The sequence below is a fragment of the Falco punctatus genome, assembly GCF_963210335.1.
Source record: "Falco punctatus genome assembly, chromosome: 2".
Taxonomy (NCBI): domain Eukaryota; kingdom Metazoa; phylum Chordata; class Aves; order Falconiformes; family Falconidae; genus Falco; species Falco punctatus.
The window spans coordinates 82,417,816-82,444,900 of NC_137581.1; the positions used below are offsets into that span (position 1 = coordinate 82,417,816).

The 27,085-nt window shown below is 36.5% G+C and overlaps 1 protein-coding gene across 13 annotated transcripts in view; it reads left to right on the plus strand.

The window, feature by feature from the left end:
- Positions 1 to 27,085, plus strand: part of CASK (calcium/calmodulin dependent serine protein kinase) — a 227,935-nt gene that overhangs the window by 155,561 nt on the left and 45,289 nt on the right. For all 13 annotated transcript variants that reach the window (XM_080374290.1, XM_080374293.1, XM_080374285.1 and 10 more), the window contains 2 exons: positions 7,373 to 7,494; positions 26,484 to 26,561. In XM_080374290.1, coding sequence (XP_080230416.1) covers positions 7,373 to 7,494; positions 26,484 to 26,561 — 200 coding nt within the window. The remainder of the gene's footprint in view (positions 1 to 7,372; positions 7,495 to 26,483; positions 26,562 to 27,085) is intronic.

A 27,085-nucleotide genomic window follows, 5' to 3' on the forward strand; every position in this document is an offset into this window, starting at 1 on the left:
CAGCTGTAGAGAAAAAAGAAACTTCATACAGAACTTCTGCCAGTGATTTTTGGTTTTTGTTTGTGCATAGAGAGTTTCTTCAGTGAACTTACTGATTGACAGAGTGTGCTCCCCTTGTACTTGCCAGAAGAGTTTCCATATATTTTTGCAATGAGGAAGAAAGTATCGGAAGAAGTAATAGTCAAGGACATTCCTTTGTGAAAATATTTATTTTTTCAGTTGCATGTGAGTGTGCTACCTGTAAGTTGCAGGTCTGGTCTGAAAAACAACACCCTCTCACTACATATTTCTTTACCACCACACAAGACTGCTTTCTGTCATGTTTGTGGCTAGTTTTACAGTGGGAGGTAACTGGGAAAAGGAATTGGCAAACTTTGTGTAAAGGCCCCAGGTACGGAGATAGGAGAAGGCTGGGGGCATGCATACACACAGCACCCCTGTGCATGCGGAATGAAACAAAGGCTGTCTTCAAAGTCAAGCATCAGTTTTCTCGCTGCCCCCTTTCCCCCCACCTTCCCCGTCCCCCCTCCTTGTTTGTCCCCCTCTTTTTTTGTATTTCCGTATATAGTACTCTCCTCTGCATTCCTGCTTCTGTTTAGGAACACTTTTATCTCTTGTTTTCTCATTGGTTTTTTGCCCCCGTTTTCTTTTTTCTTTGTTCAGTCTTTTTCTTTCTCCCTGTTTTTCTCTTCTGCACCTATTTCCTTTGGTTTTCTGCTCTGATTTTTACATGCCTGCTTTTCTCTTCTTGTATTCCATAGGTATTCTTACCGTCTTTAATTTGGTTGTAAATCCCAATACCCTTCCATCACACAAAGTGCCTTCTTTCTGCAGTTTCACTGTAGTCTGCATAAATCTCCACCTTTCTAGTTCTCTCCCTAGACTTTTCCTGATTGTTATATATACATATATAAGAAAATATATATATAGTGTTTATGTATATATTTTTACTGTCTTAAATTGCTTCCCAGTAGCATTTGCAGAACTGTGTGCGTGTAGGCACACTTGTAAATTTAGAGTGTGTCTAAACTTGGCTGTTTGGTTTCTGTCTAAAAAGGAAGAAGTCATTAAACACTATATAGCTGGAATTTGTGGAGGATAGAGTCCTTACTTGCCTTTCATTTGAATTACACTGTTGTGTGTATATGTGAAATGTGTCTCCCACCATATCTTAAACTATTATAGATATATATATACACATGCTTTGGCTGTCTTCTGTCCTTACAGAGATAGTTGCTTTGTAATATAGTGGACAGCAAAGAGCAACAAGTTACTGTGTGAGGTTAGAGGCATCACAACTCCAGTGATTCATGCAGATGTGGTCTGAAGTGGTGAAGAGCATCTGGTACTCAGTTGGCTTTCTCTTAATCTGGGTAGTTAAATCAGCACAAGTAGTGGAAAGGTCCCATCTCTGTAAAAGGTTAGAATCATAGAATGGTTTGGGTTGGAAGGGACCTTCCAAACCATCCAGTTCCAACCCCCCTACCATGGGCAGGGACACCTTCCACCAGACCAGGTTGCTGACAGCCCCATCCAGCCTGGCCTTGAGCACTGCCAGGGATGGGGCACCCACAGCTGCTCTGGGCAGCCTGTGCCAGTGTCTCACCACCCTCACAGTGAAGAATCTCTTTTTTATACCTAATCTAAATCTACCCTCTTTCAATTTAAAGCCATCACCCCAATATTCTTTTCCCGCCTTTAATGGAAGCAGCATATGTTTAGTATGGTTTTTTACAGGACCAACAGGAAATAGAGGGTTGTTTCTTATACTTTTTTAATTCCTGTCCAGTGCTACTAAGGCAAACCTGGCCTAGTATATAACGTGGACATAGTATTTTATAGTTTTGCTGATACTGAGCCTAGATTGTCATGTTTCAGTAAAGTGAACTTTGTGTGTTAAACATTTATGCCTTGTGGTTTTGGGGTATCACAATTAGATGCCAGCAAAGCAAAACTACCATTTAAAGGTGTAAGTGTTGCTGGAGTCTTAAACCAGAAGCAAAGAATCTTTGTTTTATTTTTCATACATGAAAAATAAAAACAAAATCCATGAAACCTGAATCTCACATTATAGAGTTGGTAGAAATTATCTCATTGTCACTTCACCAGATGTGCTCTGTCAGAATCTTACAATATTTATAAAACCTTTTTTTCCTGAAAATAACTGCACTTTGTAGTAATGCCCATGCTTGGTTTTTTATGAGGTTGTATCCAGGGACTTCATTTAGTGATTGTAGTATTTGATCTCTCTAAAATCTATCAATTTCTGATGGGTTTTTCTGCTATCCTTGCTGTACATGGTAGCCTCAGACCTCTTCACAAACAAAGTGAAATGTAAATCTTACCTTCTGAAATGCCTGTGCTTTGAGAGTCAGGGTTGTTTTGTAATTTCATTTCCAGTGGCTGCACACAAGAAGGCAGCCAAGAGATGAAGCTGGGAGAAACCAGCTTATGTTGATTGTGGATTGACTGGCATAACAACTGAGCTGTGATACACAGACAAATTGCAAATAGCAGCTAAGCTTTAGTTAGTTATTTTTAAAAACACTGTAAAATCTTCAAGGTATAGTTACTTACCTATTTATACAACATAAAGAATAGTTGAAAAACCAATCCAGATTAAGGTAGTTCATAAGAATGGACAGGATTAAAATGAGTGGTTGGTGTCAGGACCCTAATTTTATACAGTTCTACAAATCTCAGGGGTTTAGATTTTGTCTGTGTCTCTTTAATAATAATATGCTATTATTACAATAGTTGTTATAAGGTCTTCTGCAGAGTCATTTCCTGGAATACTAATTGCAAGAGAGTTGTAAAAAGGTCATGGTTTTATACTTCTGTGTTTAACCAAGGTCAGGCTTCCTCTAACAACTTTTCATTGCTCAGAAGAGGGTTTATGACTGACCAAAATTTAAATGGGCATTTGTAATCTTCAATATTAAAACGAAGAATTCTCTTAGCCTCTCTCAGAATGTGTTTGTAGTCAGAGTGTAGTGTTTGTGTTTTGCAGCAAGATCTTTTTTACCTAAACACTTTTAGTCATACACAGTTGCAGATCACTGCTGCATGAAAAGAAACTTGTAATTCTCTGTACTGCCTGCTGCATGAGAGAGAAAGTCAGTTGAACCTGTCTGGTTTGCTGAGCCTTGGAAAAGCAAACTTTTGGGGTGTTTTGTGGTGGAGACACAGTACTGTTGGAGAATATGTAGGCAATTCTTGGAATGGTTCTTTAAAGATTTTTCTTTTATTATCTTTTATTGCTTTCTCTCCTCTTCTGGGGAGAAGCAACTCCTGACTACCTTTAAAGTTCAGTTTCTCTAGCCAAAGCACGTGTTGCAGATTACAATAGCTAGATGCCAGAATGTGATAACAGCGCTCTCTTTTACCAAAGCTTTGTCTACTTGCAGCTTGATAAACCATTGTCCATGCCAACTTCAACTGGATTTGAGGGCACTGTATAGGAACCTCAAAGACTCTAGAGATAGAGCTCGCTGTAAGAGAAAACTATTTTTGAATGGCCATCACCATAAATGAGGTAACAGAACCTTCAGGAAATACCTGTGATAACTCCGACTACACTCTGGGTGAAGAAATAATCCCAAGCCACTGCCTTATAAGGCAGATATGTCTAACTGAGAAGTGATAGATCTGCCTCAGTAGGCAGAAAGCTACTCATTTCATCTCCATCTTCTTAGAAGCAATTTGGTGTCATCCTTAAGAAGTCATTCCACTAACTATAAAAACATTTCAGGTACTAGCACTGACTGCAGAAGACTGTTATAAGCATTCTGACCTTCTTTCCCCTCCCTCCAGCCCATATAGTGAGAGCACTATAAGTTAAGTTTTCAGCCCTGAGGGAACTGTGAATAGTTGCAGCCATGCTTGCTGAGATGGTTTTATGGGAATACAAGAAAGACAAGGTCGTGTGCATGACCCCGAATATCACTGCTCATTTGCATCTGCAATTACAGTAGCATCCACAGTTACCACAGTCTTCTCACAGAACCATGTTTGGTGCAGATTTTTTTACTATTACTGCGGAGAAGTCTTCTGCTTCCATCACTGGAATTACAACCTTTCCTGTGCAATTGTATGTGTGTATATTTTTATAGTAACTTAAGGTGCAGGGTGAGACTCATCTCACCTAAGTGATTGGGGCTACTTGAAAGTTCTATGGCAGTAAGCAGCATTTTCCAGCAAAGCTTACTTTAGGGAGTCTTAAAAAAAAAAAGCAAGCCAGTCAAGTCAGTCAACTTCCTTTTTTTTCCTGGCTTCCTAATATTTATGCATCATTCTAATTTTTTCATTTATAGATTCTGTCTGTAACTGCTACAGATCATGAGAAATCAGAACTTTTAGATTGTATGACTATAATAACTCACTCAAGCCCTTCCTTTATCATCTATGCTGAGGCTAAAATGGGTGTATTTGCAATGATGAAAAGAGATTAAATCCTGTTCCTAGAGAATACAAGCTTTAATTATAAGTATTGAGTGCTTTTACACTTTCCCCAAAGGTTAGAAATTTAGCTTAAATATGATAGAATATGAATCTTTTGAGGGACAGGTGTGCTGTAAAGCTTAGTTAATTTTATTTTATGTAATATTTTTAACTGAATTTAAAACTCTTCTGAAATGTACTCTTGGGCTTTTAACCAAATGTCTGTAACAGAGTGAGTTTATGTGTTCACAAAAATGCCTGTAGAATTATTCTAGCACTTCTTTATGCAATAACATCCTGTCAATATATACATTTTTTCATGAAGGTGCATGTTATTTGTAAAAGCGTGAAAGACATGGCAGTTGATATGGCATAGGATTGCAGGTTAAAAAAAAAATGTAAAGTAGAACTGTGATTTTGAGGGATTAGCAGAGTCACTGTTAGAACTTCTCATCAAATTTGTTAAGGGTATTCTTGGAAACTGTCTTTTACAGCCATCTATTCAATGCAACCAATGGACCGGAGAAAAAAGACCTAATGAGCAAAGATTAATGTTTTGAAATTCCCAGATATTCAAAGGGTTGTCGAGATGCAAATACTAAAAAATAATAACTTTTATTTCTATTTGAAAGACCTCAAAGTGTTCCACAAAATAAAATTCCCAAAGTATATAATACTGTGAAATAAATAATGTGGTGGTCCGGAGTATTCAGTGTTTCACAATAATACAGCACTGCAGACAACTTAGAACATAGTTCTTACTGGTTCTGGTTTGGGCTCAAGTCCTAGTGGTTATGGGCAACACTGAGCAGCGTTAGGGACTCAAGATACACAAGCCTGTGAAGTGAATCTTCCCTTGAGTTTTCCTTAAACACTCCAAATCCACAGAAAGGGCTTTGAACCCAGAAAGCAAAGTTTTGCTAGAAAAAAAAATAATTAATTTAAACTCTTGAGCCTGACAAGAATAGAAACCAGGAGAGAGTTCTAACAAATTCCCTTCTGCCAGCTGCATCCTGGGAAGTTGAGCACTTTCCTTCAGGCTTCAAGATCTCAAAGTTCATCAACTTCTAAATAGTGTACTGAAAGTGTTAAACTCAGCACAGTCCCTTTTGGGTCCCTAGGTAAAGTTTTTCTTCCTTGCCTTTGAGGCTTAGCTATGATCTCTCCATGTTCTTACCAGCAGATTCCCAGTCCCTGTACTTTCTCAGTTTTCCTGCTGTGTCTTCCAGTGTGGAAGCTGTGGCTCTGGCTGAGGAATGTGGACGATTTCTTTCAGCTGATCATACTTATTCATTATGAAAGATGGAGCTGTTTTTTCTCTTCTTCAGTGCACCTGAACCCATGCACAGCAACTACAATAATGCAAACCATTAGTTTTATTTGTTGACCAGCCACCACTTTTTAAAAGAACTTAAATTAATGCATCAGTTGGAAATAAGTAGTCAGACACATTTGATGGAAGAGGACTAAGAAGTCTTAATGCTCCTGAGCCATGAGTTGTAAATGAGGGGAATATTGTGGTTCTTAGCCTTGATGTACAAAGAACTGTGAGGAGAATCCTGGGTTGAGATCTGTCCTAAATGTGATGCAAGAGTTTCTAGACTTGTCCTTCTAAGCCATGAGGTCATAAGTCTTGTAGGTTTTGTGTATTTTGTTTATTCTGATTTTTCAAGGTTTTCAGATAAATACATGAATTTAAATCTGTGTCCTTGTGTGGTTAAGAGGGGTTGATTTTGGGGGGTTTATTACATTGTGAAAATGCAGTGGATTACAAAAGGGTTTGTTAGGGAAGGCTCATAAGAATTGTTCATACAGTGGAATATAGAATTTCAAGAAATACAGCAACTTGTAAAATATTATCTATCTTGACAAAAGAACACTGGCAAATGAATAAGTAAACAGAATAAACATAATAAGGAGAAATCAGTGAAACAGAAAATGTGTACGATTCTGTATCCAGAATCAAAAATTTGTTTATGAAAAGGCATTCAGCAGTCACTGTCAGACACCAGCATTTTTGCAGACTAACGCTGGATATGGTGCCATATTTCTGCATTTCCAGATGCTTATGCCACTTTGGAAAAACTGAAGACGTAGGCAGCCACTACTGATGCCTGATTTTTAAAACAAGATGTTCCACAAGGAGCCAATATGGGCTTGTTTACTGTGGATTTATGTTGTGTTTCTGTATCCTCCCTGCTGTGAGTTCAAATCTCCTCATGGACTTCCACCTTCCATAGTGCCTCCTGTTTCTCCTTATCACTCCCATAACCCTCGCTTCACTTTTCACCCTTACACCATATAAAAGTCATCCCCATCTGGTCAAAAGGCAGCAAATGCTATAACTGGGTCAGAGATAACCAGGCAAGCAGAACAAACAGAACGAAAACCAGAGCTCGTGTTACAGCCTTTTTGGCTCCTCCAGAGGACACAGCAGTCAGGTCTTTCTCTCTCTTCCCTGCTCTATTCAGATGCTGATTCAAAAAGAATTTATGGGAGCATTGGTTCTTTTGAATTTTTACTGATGTGGAGTATGTATTTGAAATTGGCCGGCAATTCAAAAAGTGGAGGGGAAAAAAAAAAAAAAAGGTTGGGGTGAGAATGGTGAGGACAGGCAGATAATCCAAGTAATTTTGTAAGACATCGTTGGAAACCAGGCTAAAATAGAACAAAGCTAAGCTTAATAAAAACAGGTTTTAACCTGTCTTCAGTTAAACCATTTCTTACATATAATTACACTATATATGATCACTGTTGATATGTGTAAAGTTTATTCAGTGAGTTTTCCTGTAAAAATTCCAGCTCTTTGAAGTTCCTGTTCCAGTTGTACCAGATGAAGTGAAAGTTTCCTTTTCCAAAGTTCAGTTTACCGTGAGTCTTTACTTTATTGATTTTTATTCTTTTTTTGTTTTTCCTGTTTATTGCCCCATAGGAGCAGTCTCACAGGTGCTGGACAGCCTGGAAGAAATTCATGCACTTACAGACTGCAGTGAAAAAGATTTAGATTTTCTTCACAGTGTTTTCCAGGATCAGCATCTTCACACACTACTAGATGTAAGTTTTCTGTAATAAACAATTTGAAAGCGTTTCTGTATGTGTTGTTCATTGGATAATATTTTGCTTTATCCTGAATATATTCCCTTTTGTTTCATATCAAAATGGTTTTATTTAGGTGTGGAATGTAATAATCAGCTAGCACTTTACACAAAAATATGGTTTAGGACGATACATACAGAATATTTTAGAATATATAAGGGATTAATGGATTAGTTTGAATTACTAACTGCTATAAAATAATTTCTCAGAATAGGCTTTTTTCTTTTGATAAGGGCTGAATTTTTTAATTTAAATGTGAATTGTAACTTTTGAACTGTACAGATTCATTCCTTTTTTATTAGTAGTGTAATAATCTTAGATCCGTTCTATGGGTATTCTTACAAGTATGACATTTTTTGTGTGAAATACCTAGGTATGCTTATTTCTGTCCTGTGCTTGAACACAGTATGTAATAGGCTCAGTCATTTAAATCTTCTGTGGTTCATGAGAGCTATTACTCCATAAGGCAGCAATGGGGATTCCACAAGGAAGCGTGCAAAAATTACAAAGCTAGAAGATAAAGGTTGGTGCCTCCTAGTAGGCGTAATAAGGATCTGGTTCCTGTTTCTTCACTGTCTGGCTACACGTACAGATCAACTGTGATATCAGATGGTTCATAGATATTTTATATTTTTTTTCTTCCAGAAAACTGAAGTGCTCTATTTTGCAAAAATAATTTTGAAAAACAAGTAGTCTGGTGTTTGAGAGAAAAATGCTTGCATGCTACTTATCTTTCTGTGCCTTGAGAACTTCCTGTTTTGAAAGTTTCTTGTTATCACATGCAAAAAATCCTGTTTATATTTCCCAGTAGTTCTTTAACCAAGGAGGCCTAACAGGCAAATACATTGTGTTTTCTCCAAAATTGTGTGTTTGGGAAAACATACATTTAGTTTTGAGGTAGAAGTATTTGCTGAACTTCAACTCTCTGCAAAAACAGGGACCTTCAGCATCACTGCAGTCTTACACTCCATCCCTTGCACTGAGTGCCATGACCCTCACTGAAGGTCAAATTCAGAAGTATATCATGCTGTCATTGGTTTCTCTGTCTACACAGCATTGGGATCTAAAATAAAAGTCAAAAAGAAGCAGAAAAAACTTTCCCTGATTTTTTTCTGGAATATATGGATACTTCATGTTGAAGATAGAGGACTTGCTTTCAGCCAAGACAAACTTTTTCTAAAGCAATCTACATGTTCCACTGAGAAGAAACTCACAATGGAACCAAATCCACAGAGGCATAGGCTATGTCCACACTAGCAAGTACTACAACATAACAATAGCAGGTTTGTAGAGCAGAGCAGGTGACTGAGGACCCAGTGTTGACAGTTCTGTGTATTTTGAGGGCTTTTTACGTTATACTAGCTATACTGCAGTCCAGTGGACTGAAAAACCACTGGTAGGTGAACAGCATCTTCTGTTTTAGTGTCATTTGAGTGTAAATATGCTCTGGCAACACTGCGCAATGAAAACTAAAGAAAGGTACGTGGGCCTAATCAGAAGATGAATTTCAAAAATGCACTCCTGAATTAAACCAAAATGCTCATGTGACCATATAGATGATGAACATTTTACTACTATGTCTTAAATTTAACAGCTTGGATACCTCTAGTGAATATCACAAATCTAAAAAGATGTCTGTGCTTTTTACCCAGTGAAAGACATGCAGGAGTAGGAGTCATTTCTGCTATCTGATCTGCAGGTAGATGATTATGGTTGCAGAAACTAAAGAGTTTCTGAAAAATTGTTGAATGCCTTAGTTCCTAAATGCAGCTTTGCAGGGTTTTGATCTGAATGTAAACGGTGCCATATAGTTCCTTTGATGTCCAAACTCTTTAAAACGTACACTTCTTACCATTTATTTAGTGATTAGTGGGCCACCTGGATTCTGTGCATCCTTCAACTTTAAAAAATTTGAGTGAGCACGTATGTCCTTCCAGAAGAGGACCCAGCTGCAGGGTTCTGAACTGGCCTGTTTGGGAACATAAACCGTCTGGCAAAGCTGCTCCACAGCGTAGCTGCCTGCAGGACTTGAGGAACCAGAGATAGTTAGCTGTTAAGTGATGAGGGCATTGCTCTGGCACAAGACTGCAGTTCTAATCTTTGTTCTTGATAATTGTTTATATATTTTACATTAAACAGTCATGTTCCAGATGCTTAAATCGCTCTGTCTTTTTACGTTGCATACTGCAGTATAGAAAGTTAATCAGATAATGTGAACAAGAAATAAAAACCTGTACCGGAAGAGAATAACATGAGTGTAATAATAAAGAGCCAAAACACTTGTGTCATTCATGCAGAAAGGTTTTTGATATTTATTAACCATTATTATGTTGTGAAATAACTTCTTGGGCTTTGGTAAACCAGATGGCCTTAGTGTATTTTGCTGTATGACAGGTCTACCAGATGTTAACTCATGCTTCTGCAATGCTTCTACTTCTTTCTGTTCTTTACAGTACCTATCTGGTTCATAGTACTTCACTAATGACCTATTATTTCTGTAATGGTCTTTTATAGCCTTTTAAACAAGAAAAAAAGGCAATTAATTCATACCATTTGCCATTCTTTTACTTTAAAGTCATGGTCTTACATTTAGACAGAAGGGGTACTTTTAAATGCACACTATAATAAAATATTTGTGAGAACAAAACACTATCAAAAAGCATTTTTGTTTTATTATGCTATGTGGAAGGGGGATGATAGAATCTTCCCAAAGATACTTTGATTAGAATAATACCAAATACAATTCTAAAAGATTGCAGTGCCACGAAATACATATTTGAAAGACTGAAACAAGTTGCAAACAGTATTATTTGAAAGGATAGCTTTTTCATTTGAGTAACTTGAATGTCGGAGACTGGTTTCTGTTTATGCATTGATACTATTCCAGTTTCTTTCAGAACTCTGAAAAATCATCAGTTGTACTTGGATGAAGTTCTGTCAGGGAAACTGTTTATTCCTCACAGAGTATCTGGGATTAATGAGGCCACTAGAACAAGTCACCTGTAAAGCATTATATTCCACTAAGTAGGAATTTTCTAATTTGTTGTAAAGTTGTGGCTGTTGCTTTGTATTAAAACTACTGTTCCTCTTCCTTGGCCTTTTTCCACAGTTAAATTTGTTTTCATGTTCCTACTCTTTCTCAAGAGTCATCCTTATTTTTAGATTAGGCACATGATGATAAATCACTGCTGCTGCTGAAATACCTTCTTTTGCTTCTAAACTAACTTTCTGAAAGCAAAAAAAAGACAGACAGTCTTTGTGTTAAGAGTGCAAGTTTCCCACATGTTGGTTTTTCCAGGTAATATAGATCACAAAATAGAAGTCTTCTTTCTCAGTAATTCATTAACTTAGGTGCTGTGAGGACAGGCACCTCTGAAGGCCGTAGAAAGCAGGATTCCTATCATCCCATCAGTTGTCTTTAATTGATTCATTTATGTATGTCGGTTTAGATAGCTATCTTAAGACCGTCTTCCACTTTACTTGGGTGCCAAAGCTGTTCAAACAAAGTGGGGGAAAGGTGCCAGCTACTTACAAAGTAATTTATATGCACTCTGGGCCAAATCCTGCAATACACCAGCATATCCTCATGTGGGCATATTGAATAGTTTCATTGTCTGATTTTTTTCATAAATTTAAAGAATCCCTCTATTGTGTTGAGTGGATTTTCCCTTTACAAAGAGTAAAGAAAAGGGCCTTCTAGAAGCAACCATTTAAAAATATCCACTACCTAAAAAAAATTTACTGATTAATAATTGATCTTCCTTGTAAAGTAAAAGAGTAACTTTGGGTTGGACAGATTATTTTTTTCCTTGCTTCCGTTAGAAATGTGATGATCAAAATTTTAGTGAATGCTGTAGGGCATTCCTCTGTGTGACTTAGAACTGTCTGGGTTTATGCCTATATAAAGCTTTACAGAGCGTTTCATTCTGGTATCCAATTTAGATCGTGAAGAATGTAATAAAGTTAAATAAAGGATATAAATAACTTCATGGAAAAACAGAGTTAAATTTAAGTAGTGAAACAGCTTTTTATTACCACTGACAGATTTTTAGAACACTTACCAAATACATGAATTAAGATATTTTTTTTTTATTGATTTTCATGGAAGAGATCCTAGAAGGCATTGCTGTCTTATGTCAGCAGTTCTTATAAAGTAGTTGGAAATAAATATGAAGGGGTTACTAATTTTGGAGGCATTGGTGTTTGGCTATTTTCTGTATCATGTCAAAAGCTTTTACTTAATGATTATTTGTTTTGAAAAGTATACTGGGCTTCAAGGTTGTGCCTAATGGGGAAGATCTTACATATTGTATTTCATCTCTATCGGTGCAACAAAGGAAGCAAGGTTTGCTAAAAAGTAAAACCAGGAGCTGCTGTTTTCTGCAGCTGCTGACATTGAAGGAGACAAGAGAAATCATTTTCCTGTTGAGTCAAGTAGTTTGGTCACCTCTCCAGGGACACTTTCTGTGGGTGATTCTGAATGCAGATGTCGTTTGATTTACAAGTGAGATTTTTGCTCAGCAGGAGAACAATATCAGCTTTTGTCTGTCTGGGGCCTCTCTATGCTACTGGCTTTGTCTGAGTCTGTCTGTCCTGAGTCAGATAGTTCTCTAGCCTGATATCTTTTGGGTGTTAGCTTGAGAAGTTCATTACATTATTTTCATAGACGGAATCGTTAAGGTAAGTCTTGTTATTTCTGTGAGTCTTATCTGTGATAGAAGCATTATGAACTTTTAAAGAAGTTTATTTTACCTTTTGCTGGCATAGCATATTACACACATATGATTTTAACTAAATGGAGTTAAATACATTTTGGAGTAGCTATATGTATCATACCTATATCTGTAGCCACTTCTTCCCTTTAGAGTTTAAATTATATTCACAGTGCATTTAAGAGAATCTTACTTTTATGTCTCCTGTCCTCTGCTGCCAATAGTAATGTTTCAAAGGAGCACGCATCCGTGCACACTTCAGAGTTCCCTTAGTATTTCTTTTGTACTCAGTCATCCAAACAGATTTGGTCCTGAAGTCCAGACTTTTAAGGAAACTTATTTTCTCTCTTGCTAGAATGAATGTTGTTGGGACCTCAGTTTAGCCTCTCAGATGGCTGGCTAAAGCTTTCTGCTGGAGTTGTTTTGGATTGTTCTGTTTACTCTCTCAAGTGTTGGATGTTGGCACAGTAATTGCAAACATTTTCTGTAAAAGTAACAGTTACATAGCAGTGTCCAGCCATGGCTGATACGGTAGTTCTCTGTGTGAAAATGTTTTAAACTCTTCATACATTTATCCCTGATTTGCTTTTTTCTGAGCAGTGTATTAATTTCACAGTTCTGTTACATACTTTGGAGAAAAACAAGGCAAGAGACATTTTGATTTCTATTTTCCAGGACGTTTTAATTTCCTTCTTCCTTTCTTTTCTTTTAAATCACAAGTAGGCTGGTGGAATATATATCATATGATACAGAAAATAAAAGCAGCTGTGTATAAAAAGCTCAAATATTTTCATGAATCATCTATTTTTTTTAAGTTTTGATTTGAATAAGAATGGCTTTCTGTGTGCATCACATAATGTGGTTCATGTTTTTTGGATCAAGATTGGTCCTTACTCTCTTGAATACTGATTATGTTAAAACTAGTAAGTGGGACATGTTTTAGTGAAACATGAATACATTTCTTTTGCAGAAACAGATCAGAAAGTGTATGTATGCTAGATGTCTTGCTAAACTCCCTCAGAACATGTTATGCTTATGGGAAATAATCTTTTCCCATTTTTTAAAATGCCTTGTTTTCCTATTTTTAATTATTCTTTAATTGATATCTTTGTAAGACAAAAGTAAATGGAAAATATTTCTTAAAAAAAAATAAAAAAAAAAAGAAGAAACTATGTTGGCAGGAAGGCACCTTGCTATTTGGGGAATCAAATCTGGCTTTTATCCCAGTCCAGCAGAGGCAGCGTGCTCAGCCCCAGGGAGTGGGAGGGACTGTCTCACTGCAATGGAAGCTCCTTTCCCCAGTAGTGTAGAAGGAGCAATGACCAAGCCTTAGGGAGAACTGAAGAATTCCTTCAGCAGGTGGGCTGGATCGTCATCGCCAGTGCAGTGTGCTTTTTGTCTAAAAGGTAACTTCTCCGCAAGGCCATATCTGAAAGAACACTAAAAGCAGAGGCTATTCTAGAATTTCTTCTGTATTATTTCATAATCATTTTCTAAAATACCTTCCATTTTCAACTTGCTCTATACCTTTGCATTTCATTTTCTCTGTTCTTTGGATATGTAGTTCACTGTGCTAGTCAGCATCATCTCATTGTTTTCTTGTTCTTCCTGTTTCTCTGTCTTATAAATTTATAGAGAGAATCAGTCTTAATTTAATTTAGTCTTCCAAGCAGAAACCATTTTTGTTTCATGATAATATATTATATAATACTGATATATGACTGCATCTCTTAAACACAAGACTAATACAAATAAGAATTAACAGTAACTTTTTTATTGCTTAAGGTTCATTTTTGAGAAGTTTATCCACCACTTTCCAACAATGCAAAATTCTGGGTCACATTACGTAACACTGTGATAGTTGCTTTGTTACACTTAAACTGTTTGCTTTCTAACTAATGTTCCATCATTTCTGAGTATTTATAAGGATACTACTGCTGTGGTGAATCATCAAGTGAAATGCAGCTTAGTAAAGTATGTACTTCAAACGAGAATTACACTATTTAGCCTATTCCTCTTGACCTAATGTTATCCTTCCTGTGTCAGTGGTGTGTCATTGTGTCTGTGCAAGTGTGTGTGTGTCTGTGTGCACCAACATATCTTACGCCAAAAGTATAAACCCATAGACTTATTTTTAGTATGTGGAATTAGAAATTCCCTTGATTGCAGTGTATTTTTATCTTATTGGGCCCTGATCTGTCAAAGAACACTTGAATTATATTCCTGGCACTTGTAGAACATTTAATTAACTTCACTGATACTGTTTTAAGAGCATCATTTTCATATTCGACTTTCTGTATTTTCTTCACTTCTTTTTATGTTGAATATAGTTCAAGTTAGTTGCAATTCATTTTTAACCATAAAGGCTACCTCTTTGGGTGGTGGGGGTTTTTTCATATAAAACTTAAGATTCTCAGATTTATTACTTCTCCAGGAGCTTGCGACTTACTGTGAGAAATTACAAAAATAAAGAAATGCTACAGTGCGTGGGATACAGTCCACAAATCTTGAATAACACTTGTGCTTTGTTGATACCGGGAGCTTTCTTCAGAATAATATTTCACACTTAGTTTACATTAAAATAACCAAAGGCAATATACTAACTGCCCAGTAAGTCATGCTTCTATCTTTGAAGACAGTCAGGCCTCACTGTCTCCTACTTCAGTGATTCAAGTAGCTGGCTGGTACATGTTGAACTATTATTTGTACTAATGAGCTCATTGCAGTACATTTTTATTCTCAGTATATCATTACATTGCAAGATATGCTCAATAACACAAAGTAGGTGAGAAGCTGTGTTCATTGCCAACCCTCTGTAATCATTGTGGATTTTTATAGTTTTATATGGATTCTATAGCCTGCTGGAATGAGGTTCATGGTCATTAGCATCTTTTCTTCAAGATGGAGATCTAACTCTGAAGAGTTAATTCAGCTGACAGAATTGGGAATGATGCCTGTTTAGGCTTCACCTGAGACTATAGTTTGTGGTATAGGTCATTAGTCCATATTGGAAGGGGGGCACAAGACAGAAGCAAGTATTATTCTGTGGGGTGTATCAAGGTGTTGTCCATGTAACATAACCCATTTTGTAGCCCTGTGTTGAGGGATTAGTTTTCCCTGGTTCTTATAGAATTATAGGATGATTTAGGTTGGAAAAGACCTTTAAGATCAAGTCCAACCATTAACCTAACATTGCCAAGTCCACCACTAAACCATGTCCCTAAGCACCACATCTACAAGTCTTTAAATACCTCCAGGGATGGTGAATCAACCACGTCTCTGGGCAGCTTCTTCCAATGCTTGACAACCCTTTCAGTGAAGAAATTTTTCCCAGTATCCAATCATAACCTCCCCTGGCACAACTTGAGGCTGTTTCCTCCTGTTGTATCACTTGTTACTTGGGAGAGAAGACCAACACCCACCTGTCTACAGCCTCTTTTCAGGACTACCTGTAGCGAGTGAGAAGGTCTCCCCTGAGCCTCTTTTTCTCCAGGCTAAACAACCCCAGTTCCCTTAGCTGGTCCTCATAAGACTTGTTCTCTAGACCCTTCACCAGCTTCATCACCCTTCCCTGGACTCACTTCAGCACCTCCATGTCTTTTATGTTTCCTTTTCTCTGATTAGCTGTGTGGTGTCATCTTAAAAGGTGGTTTGCCTTGTTTTTATTAAGATCGGTTTCAATTAGATGTCTGATGCAGAAAAAAAAGTGACTATCTTATTAAATAACGGGATTTTTGTGTCCTTGAAATTACAAATATGTTAAAGTACCTTGTAAAGTAATGATCTGAGCCCATGCCTTTCACAACAGTACTACTGGTACATTCCAGAGTGAGAGTGGGGTTTTTTTAGAATTTCATTGTGTTGATTTTCTGACTGATGTGCTAGTTTTCTTGGTACTGCTGTGTGCAAAGCAGTACCTTTATCTCATCCTGATTTTATTTCTTTCATCTTTCCAAAATAAGTTAAAATGTTTGCAATGTGAACAGAAAAAAATCTGGTTTATGATACAAGAATGGAGTTAAGACTCAAAAAAAGTTGGCTGGAGGGACTTGTGGCAGAATTCCTGAAGTAAAAAAGGATTAAATGGCATACTGAAGATGTCCTGTAGTGGAGGACTGAAGGGTACCCTGGATATCTGCAGTCAGCTTATGGCAGCAGCAATTTGAGTACTCATTTGAGTAGGCAGGAAAACATCTTAGTCAGTCTACTGAAATCTAAATCATTTTTGTTTTGTCACTATGATTTTAAAGTGTAGAATGTGTTTATTTAAAGTTATTCCATCCCACTTTCCAATCTGAGAGAACATGTGTTTACCTACATGTATCACATATGATCTAGAATTTCCCTTAATTGCAACCTCTTCCTCTTTGGCAGGATACGTACATGTAACTGTCTGGTGTATCTTAACATCAGCTAGCACTTGTTGAGAAGTGCAGCTTCTACAGTCAAGAAAATTTATGAGGAGTATTAATGTGAGTTTTTTTCAAAATATGAGACAAATTACTAGGTTGGAGTCCTAATTTATGGTGAAATGTAATGCTGTCAGATACTGGAGTCTGGATTCATTATACATGAATGAGGCATTTAGGGGCACATGAAGTTAAATAGAAAAAAATAATGTCTTGTGTGATTTTGAGGAGTAGCATACCTGTTCATTATCGGTGCTTCTGTAACACAATTAAAAACTTATTGGTAAATATGAAGCAAATCAAGGGGCACAATTTAAATGAATGGTTGGGGGGAAGAACGCACACGCTGCAGTTTATTTTGTAAGAATACAGTGCTTTCCTTAGCTCTTTCACCTCTGGAGTGTGAAGGCTTTGAATTTAGATTAAGTGCATAGCACATGGTAATTTCTACTAAAAAGGAATACATTCTACAATACAGCTAAAATTTGTTCAAAGCTCATGTATGCTGAAAGTAAAAACAAATAGAACATATAAGTCAGATATTACTGAACAGCTTGGCATTTGACCATGTGGTCTGAACCAGTATAAGCATAAGCATGTCTTTGAATCTGCTTTTAACTGTAGCAGTTTAAAAAATAAAATTAGATCAAAGGTTGATTTAGAACTGTGAAAATATTTGATGTTCTGTGAAGACTGTAAAAAGCAATATGCTGTGTAATACACGTAAGTAGAAATATTTCTTTTATCATTTTAAATGCTAAAATGGCTGCCTGTCCAATCTAGCAGTGTAAGAACTGCAATTAAAAAATTATTACACCCACATGCATAAGCACAGTGTGTGGATCTGCACAGATCTGTATAGTCTTAGTTTCAGATTTGCACTTTGTGTAACCTCCCCACAGTTCATAGCTGCCTGTAGTTTCACTACAGGATTGTAACCTATGTAGAGAATCTAAACTTGGATACATTTTCACTTTTAGAAATTTTGATCAAAAAATAGATACAACAGATATCCCAACACTTAGCTACATAACAGAATGGAAAAGCTTTTCAGTGCTTGATACCTTAACCTTCAAGTTCCCCTGGCATTGCCAAGCATACAAAATATGTCAATGCAAGATTTAGATTATGATAAAGTATTGAGCGGTAATGTATGTAATGCCACTTGGCATCTTTGCCTATGGCCAACACTGGTAAAAGGCTGTACGTGTTCCTTCCAACTGCCATGTAACCAAATTGCTACCAACAGACAGACGCTGTGAAGGTGGCGAGGATGCCGTTTTCTTTCTGGATGCCTGTTGGATTACTATGAAGGCAGTAGTGGCTGTGCATTTCTTAGGGGTTGGGGGGGGTGTATTTTCCATCTGAAAGGAAGCCTATGGTCATTTCAGGGTTCCACCTTAGTAAAACAGATACCATTATCTGTCACCTTCTCTCCTGTAATTTATATTCATCCTCAGTAGAATTAACCTTCATCATTTGTGCTTTACTAAGATGCTGTTCTGGCAACTCAGTAGGACCACATCTGACAGGCAGTGTTTGATGTGTATAACACACTGAAGGGTCAAGGAATTTTATTCTAGCAGTTTTTGAAGTAGATCAGTTGTAATGTATTTCCTCCTTCTCCAGTAGTAAAGACACTGACCACTAAGAAACACATAGTATCCTCTGCGTGCATCAGAAATGTGGTCGTTAATAACCTGTTAACATGTATTAGACATTTTCCATTTGGCATTTAGCTTCATTGGTGCATCAGTTTTGCATGGTCAGAATTTCAGGTTTTGTGTATGCAATACAATGAAATTTGTCATTCTTACTCTCTAGAAGACAACTGTTTGCTAATCAAGTGCATTGGAAATTGAACTAATGCACAGAAATGAATGTTTTGCCCAGTTTGGTTAGGTGTCCTCTCCTCTCTTCTTCCCTCAGAAAGTTAAGTTCTTGATTTAAAATAAAACAAGTGAAGAAACCCAAATGTAGAATGGTCCCAGAAAAAGGAAGCAGCTTGGAGTAAAATTTTAAATTCCATAGGGTTGATTGAGTTTACCTGACATTTTTTCTTACCTGTTGTTGTAGGTAAAGATGTAAGAAAATCTGTGTTTATGTTCATTTCTGACACAGACAGCAGTAAGTGTAACTCAGTTCTGCAAGTAGCTCATTATGAGTGTGTAAAAGTACAGATGACTTAAAACCAAGTTGCACTTGGCCTACGTTTTGCAAATAAAAGTTCCTCTAAAAATTAAAAGAATATGTGTATTTCAGTTCTATCACATAAATAATCAAAATTAAAGTGAAATTCAGGGGGGGGTTTGCTACTTTAAGGATTTTTTTACATAAAAAATAATTCATGTGTTGCATGAATGTGAATATGTAGAAGGAAATTGAGTATTTCAAATTAGCATAACCTCTGTCAGGTGTACTGAAAGTCTGAGTGCCTGAAGTAACAAGCTGCAGTGATGACTGTTCTGTGGCATGACAGAAACACACACTTGTCTGTTCAAATAGAATTAATGTACTGATTCAGGCTTATTCAGTGGATACTGTGGCAGGGAATCTTTGTTTTAGTTGATAAACTACTTCCTGAAACCTTCTTTTGAGGTAGTTTTGTTCACTCTTTAATTGCACAGCATTTCAGTGTGTAAGGAACTTGAATGCAGAGGTTGATCGTACTCCTGTTCTACAATAAGTGTATCACGCAGAACAAAGCTTGAAGCTGTGGAGGGCTGTAATCTGTAATGCTCTAGAAGTCACAAAGTAGTCTCAAGTATGCTTTGGACTTTCATTCAGGAGAGGACTGTAACATGTGCTGTAAAATTATGCTGGGAAATTAATTTTAGGTCACTGGTGCTAAAATAATAAGTGAGCTTCAGGCACAGCCCTTAACAGTGAAAAACAGAAGGTTTAAAAGAACAAACTGTTTTAAAACTAAGATAAAGCCCCTGCTGACTGACCTTGTTATTCAGTGTGTTTTCCAGTAGGAATTGTTACCCTCGGGGGTGTGTTTCCTTGAGGGCGTAGAATCCCAAGGAAAGAGGCACCCATGGAAAGGCTGTAACATTTTGCATAGAAAAGGAGATGTGAAGCAGAACTGGCAGAAGAAAGAATTAATTGGTCTATCAATTATCTAATTGGCTCTTTCATTTTAAAGCTTCTTTGATATTACTGCTTGTGAATATTTCATTCAGTAGGTCATGGATTTCTCTCAGACCTGCAGCACATGAAACCTCCGGGGTAAATGGAGTACCACGGCAGGGAGCTGGGAAAGGTAACAGAGCCACAAGCCTATTTGTTACTAACTGTTGCTGTGCAAGGGGCAGCACCTCCACCCGAGACTTTTTACATGGTACAAAACCCTAAAAAGCAATGAAAAACAGTCCTCTAATATCACTGCGTTGCATGTGGTTGTATTGTTATCCTGCTTTCAGCTGGGATAGAGTTAATTTTCTTCCTTAGTTGCCAGCTGGAGTTAAACCATGGCAGTCCTTCAGAAAGCAAAAGTCAAATATAGAAGGACATGTTTCATTGATTATTTTTAGATGTTTCAATTCAGGGATTTAATATTTGAGGCTGGAAACCCAGTATCTGCCTTCCCAAATAGTAACTGAATCCTCACAAAATGTGTATTTGTGTTGAAAGATCATGGGGGTTTATGCTCTAGCAGGCCAGTAGCTCTTGTTTTAACAAAAGTTTCTCATTTGCATCACAGAAACTTCCAGAGTTTGGGTAGATAAAATACTTACTGATTACATTCAAGGTTAGTTAGAGAGTGAGGCTAAATGTCTGCCAGTCGGGATATATCTAAACTTTTAAGTGTTGACGTTGAATGGGGGATGTGTTTGGACAGTATTCTGACTCCTCTTACAGGAAATGGTTAAAAAGGAATTTCTGCACATCTGAAAAACTAGTCAGAAGAGAAGAGTTTGTTGTTTTGTCTGCCTGCCTGGTTGTGGATTAGGCTTTGGGCTGTCTGCTTTAAATATCAGAAGAAAGGAGTTCCCTTTGTACAGGCAGAAGACAAAAAGTCTTGACTCCTAGGAAAGCTTGTGGACTGATACTGCTACTTGACTTGTGGGTATTCTTTTCATAGTACTTCTGTTCTAGCATGCAAAATTTAAAGCAAAACTCATCTTTTCAAGAAGCAGTACTATTCTGTTAATTAGCTATAATGTCAATTTATGTTTGCTATATCAAGTTTGGTTAATATATCAATTATGATTGCTAAGTTTTTCTAAAGAAAGCTCTTAATTTTGGTCTTCTGTGCAGCAAATGTAGAAGACCTGGTACTGAGGAGTGAGACTGAGATGCAAAGTATTTCAAAGTCTGAAAATTCCAAAGGTTACAATTGCTGTGGCATTTTACAACATTTTTTTTAATTATTAGAAAATTTTAATTATGTTTGTGCTTATTGCTGAGTTAAATTGTTGGAGGTTGGGCTACTGGGGTGAGGGCACAGTTATTTGCTGGAAAATAGAGCATCCCAGCAAAAAGAAACCCCATCATTAGGGCACATACAGATTTTGCCCTGCTGAAAGTCAGTTGGCATTACATACAAAAGTATTCTGTTGAGGACAATGAAGAATGAACCAGTTCATTCTGTTCCAGAAGAAACCACCGTTGGTATGGTCCCTGAAGGAGGTAGAGTTGCAAGGCTGCCTAAAGACAACAGCACTGTAAACAGGCTGGTGTGCTGTGATTAAAAATGTGTAGCTAACTGCACATAGTAATTTGTTCTGTACTGCAGGAGTACATAAAGCCTGGCGGTAATTGTCATTAATGTTTACTTTAATCTATGATGTGTGCAAACATGTTTTATTCAGAATTTTCGTAAACATTTTGTAAAAATGTTCATGTAAATGTGTGTTAGATTCATATGTCCAAGGGAACAAACGTTCTTAGTGTGTCTAAGTGAAACCTCTGAATTCAGATGCTTTCAGAAATGAACTATAGAGCTGTAAATTCCTTCTTCTAAATTGCTTCTGCTATAGCTATTCAAGTGCAAAAGTATTTGAAAAGTATTGCAAAACAGTCTTTTTTCAAAGATGGCAAATAAGGTAGGACTGCTTCACCAGTTCTGGTACATCAATGCATTGTATAAATTCTGCTTCTCTTACCAGCTTCTGCTATGTTCTGCTGGAAAGCTTCTAATCATCTTCAGTAAAGACTAATTATTTTTGGAGTTATGTGGGTTTTTTTAAATAGGCTTAATAACATAATGCTAAAAAATTCTGTTCGGACTGAACACACAATTACTAAAATTGGAAATAAGAGATACAAAGTATCTCCTGGATTTGTCCTTGTTTATATGAGTGCATACCAAACAAGAGACAGTTTAGAACCAGACCTTTGTTTTTAATATCCAGAAAAATTCTGTGAAAGCGTTATTGAAATGGTATATTGAAGAAATTAAAATATAAAGCAACTACTAAAAGGTACTAATACTTCCTTTGTTTCTGGGTTTACTTTTTATCACTTCATATGTTTTTAAAGTACGGATCTTGGTTTTATGTTCCTATTTTTGCTTTGACTACATAAACAGTTAATGTAGAAACAGTACTTCTGTTACAATCTTGTACATAATATTATTTTAATTTCTCCTAAGGATCCATTAGAAATACATAATGACATGTGAACCTGAGCAAGATAAATGGTTCATGGGGTATTGCTGTATATGTATTTATAGATTTGAAAACGGTTTTGTCATTTTACTATCTTCAATGTGTAATAATTGCATTTGTCTTGTGTATTGTAATTTGTGCCACTACTCTCCAAAATAATTGAGTATTGTAATGCATTATACCAGAAAGAAATTGCATAGCCTGAACAAAAGGTTATTTCCAGATGAGATATGAAAATAGACACTGAGACAGTTTGGTGACAATACTGATTGTCTCCACTAGGAAATTTCCTGTTGCTAACATCAAATGTCAGTGATAAGTACAGCTGTTCTGTTGTTAAAAAGCAATTTAAAACAGCTTTTGGTCAAGACAGTGTTCACCATCATTTCAATAACTACAACTAAAACTTAAGAATTTGTGGGCCATCTATGAAAAGACAAAATAACCTTGATGTCATCAAAGCCATGGTCAGCTCCTGTTTTAAAAGTAATTAGGAGCACAGTGATAGTAGCAACTAGCTGAACATCTACAGTGTGCTTTAAAAAATTGTGCAGGAATTGACAAACTATGGTTTTCTTTATGTCATTTGAATTTTTTCATGTGGAAATCTTCTTTGACCATTAATAACTTCACATACAAAAATAAACCTTCCACTACTGCTGTTGACTCCCTTTAGGATAATTCATAAAACACCAGTTTTATTGGTATAGATATAATTTTTCAATAAATTACAAAATAAATTATTTACACTGAAATTTTAAAGCTTAATCTATTTCTTAGGGAATAGGTGGCTAGGAGAAGCAATTTTAATTATGTAGCCTGGTCCCCTTGTAAGCTAAAAACTCCGTGAACTAATTGAATTAGAGTATGCCATTTCAAAAATGTTTGTTTCTGATTTTTTAAAAATTTTCAGGAAAGTATATCCATTACACACTTAATTACCTGGAATATTGACATTTGTGCTTTAATTCTACTCTGAAGTTCTTCTGACTACTTCCTTTTACTTGGATCATGTGATAGTTTTGTCATTTAAACTGACTTCCCTTATTATCAAACCTCTGTCGTCTTTAACCATTTTGTAATATGCTATGGGGAGAGATTTTGGATTTTTTTTTAAAGGTTTTCCTGAGCCTTCTCTGCCTCTTCACATCTTTCCTATATTTTGAATGTAGAACTGAACAGTTATCTATTGTGGGCATGCCACAAACGCATGTAACAGTCTTATTTCTTAGCTGATATTCTCGTTACGGTATGGCATTTGGCTGTGGTCTTCCCTGGGAGAAACTCATACATTGGTAACTTCATGCTTTCTGACTGCCTGAGATTCCTCCTTCCCCCTGCCAAGATAGTGCCCCCTCTTCTAAGTATCGTTTGTATTCTTTGTTCTTAAATGTATGGTCTTTTATTTGGGCAGAAAATACGCTTTTCTTTTTCCTTGCATGCAGAGCTTAAAGTACTGGTAACCCAGTTAAACAAATGAGAATATGTATTCCTTTTTTACTTTGATCAGTATACCTCCATGACATGTCCCTGGCTTTAATTTGTAATTTGCCTTTTAAAAATGCTTTTCAAGTTGTAGAGGCTCAAATTTCTTTTCAGATTTATTGTGGGTTACGTTTGCTTCTTGGTTTTTAGAGTTAAGATTGGACAGAACTTTAGAGAAAAGCACAATGTATTCATATATTTCATGGTGAAAATGTAATGCAGAGTAGGCTGTTTGCATAGTGTTTCCATGAGACTCTGGAATGAGTGCCTTCCACTGTAACGAGCTTTGGGTGCAGAGTATCCAGGAAGATTCTCTAGAACAGATCTGCTTGTGCTAGTGAAGCTACCGAAAATATATCCTTTCTCTAGTTGAGACCTTCTTCTACCTCCGGAAACAGTGAATGGATCCCATGCTTGGGTAATACATAGGCTTAAAGCCTTAATGCACATGTGAAGATTTTTTTGTTTAATTACTGTCAGAGCCCCTCCTACTGCTTTGGTGCCTTGGAAGCCAATCTCAGTAAGTAGCAGTCCTGGGAGGTGAAATTTTTAGTGCCATGCCTCAGCATGAAGGCTCTCCAGAAAAATAAATGTGCCCTTGTTTATTCTGAACTTTGCCTTGATTTTTTCTAAACATCCTTAGAGGCACTTTGCTTCCTACTTTCCTTTTTGCCTCCTTGCTAGTCTCGAAAGGTAACTCTCCTGTGACAGTGACAAAAAGTTGTTTCTGTAAGCTGCTGGTTGTTTCAGATCACAGTAACACAGCAGCTTGAGTGAAGTCAGCAACTTCAGCGACGCAGCTTTTAAACATTTGCTAGAAATACCTCATAAAAATATTTTCATGCTACCTTTTCTGTAATTTCATTAATCTTAAACAGGATGTGTGTGTGACTCTTAGAAAAATATATTCAATAATATTCATGTTGGGTATCATGCATTTTCACCAGCTCCTACTGCACCTTCCTCAGTATGCAGTGCTTGATGCAGTTTCTTAACAGGTGAATATATGTGATACTTAATAATGTGGAGTTGCTGGAGTTCAGGTAGTTTTGTTTCCTTAAGAAGAAGTAAAAACAAATAATTGTATGTACAACTAAAGTATCTCCTGAACTGCAAGCTAGCAGAAAGCTTTTATTTTAAAAACTTCAACAGTGGTCAAGGCGGCTTAAGCTATTGAGTATAGCAGTGTTTTGGCAGCACAAGGTGAAGTTGTTGGGTGTGGGAGAAACTGATTTAGCTTGACTTTTCTACTTTTTTTCCCCAAAATAGTGGTATAATTGTCATGCAGGCAGTGACATTGTTTCTTCTTTTTGTATTAATTTGCATATGGACCTGAAACATTCAACATGTGCATTGGATCGTTAAGGAGAACAAGGAAAATAATGATGATATTGGATTGTATTTATTGTGATTTACATCTCTTACAAAACTGAATGGTATTTCATGTGAGAAAGAGAAGAGTGTACTTCTGTAGCTTGACAGGATTTGCTTTTTCAAACACCTGAGGCCATCCTCAGCCACCAGTGGAGCTGTAAGCTGCTCAGAGGAAGCACCTGAGAACTCCTTGCTGAGCAGCTGAAATGGGGGGTTCTTACCAACTCATCTTTTACAGCATCAGGATTTGCTGGAGGTGTTAAGAATCCCTTGTGTATTTTGAATGTTTGTTACATATGCTATTTTGAATTTCCATTTAATTTTGAGTATTTCCAAAGTTGAGAGAGTCCACAACTACTCTGGGCAGCTTGTTTCACCACCCTCACTGTGACAAAAACCTCTCTAATGTCCTAAACGTAGTTATTTGTATCTCTTTTCTGCCTTGTATTTCAAAGTAGTAGTATAACATAAATAAGGAATAGTTATGGGCGTGACCATCTTTATGTTGTTTGAAATGTAAGCCTAAAGTCTGTAATTTGAAAATAGTACTTACTGCAGTGCCTGTTTATTCTTAAGTATACATTTACTCCTTTTAATACAAGTACAATCTATTAATTGATATAAGAGTCTGTAATACCCATCTCTAATGTGAAGGTGAAGATAGATTTTTCTCCTATTGTGTTTTGCATAGTTGAAAGGGTTTAAAATTTTCTTAAAAAAAAAAAAATTAACGTGAAAGGTTTACCATTTCCTATTTAGACACACTGGCATTCTGTTCAACAGAAAATCCTAGTAAAATAAGGTTACTGTCTTCTGTGAGCACTCTTTGTTGGCAAGGTTTGCTTTTCTTTTCTCCAAAGATTTTGGCTTTTGTAGCGCTCTGTCTTCAAGAGCACTTTCCCATATTCTGAGGTTTATTTAAATTACTGTTTAAAATGTTTGATGATTTGATTTATTGAGAAAAGTGGGATATGCAGGTAAATTTGATTTTATAGCGTAATGTATTTTTTACTGCTTTTATTCAAGATTCATAGAATCCCTTCTAGCAGAAGAATATAGTTTCTGTAAATCTGTGGAAAAAGCATGGGAGGTTTGCAGAATCCCTTAACCTCTTGAACTTTCCCATGTCATCCTGTGAACTCTGAATCTATGGCACTCTTCAAATCAGGAAATGTTTAAATATGAAAAGCCAAAACGCTAAGCTGCTAGATTTTGTATACAAAACATCTGTGGGTCTTGCAATTTAACAGTCATCTTAATCGTGGTAACATAAGCAGACTATTGTTAGTCCTCGTCATTATTTTATATAAAGTAGAATATGATTTCAGTAGTTTGTTCTCTTGTTATTTCAGCTTTATGACAAAATAAACACAAAATCTTCACCACAAATCAGGAATCCTCCAAGTGATGCTGTACAGAGAGCCAAAGAGGTAATGGCTTTAAATTTTTTATTTTTTTTTTTTTACTTTGAAACGGATTGTATTTGCAGTGCAACATTTTTTTTCTTCATAAAGTGCTGATATGTATTCTGGTTCATAATCTGATTTTTTCTGGAATTCTACCATTGCTTACTTAACTTGCATAACAAGTTGCATAAACTTGCAGAATTCTGTTATGTCTGTAAGGATGATATATATTACTCAGTTGCATCATTTAACCTTTGCTGCAACAATAGCAGTATTAAAAGGAATACTGATGTTGGGTAAATGCAGTATCTTTCAAGTTCATTTTATTTATCTGCAGCAGAAGTTTGATGTTTATATGACTTAGTCACAAAAAAGGATTTATTTTTAGGTATCAGCTTTTTAAATAGAAAAACCAAGTTTATCATAGATAGTTCTAAGAGGAACAGACCTAGAAGTGCAATGAAGGTGGCCCGTTAAGACCAAAGATAAATAGAGCGATGTTCTTAATTCTTATACATGACAAATACTATTTTATTTGCTTATTTTTT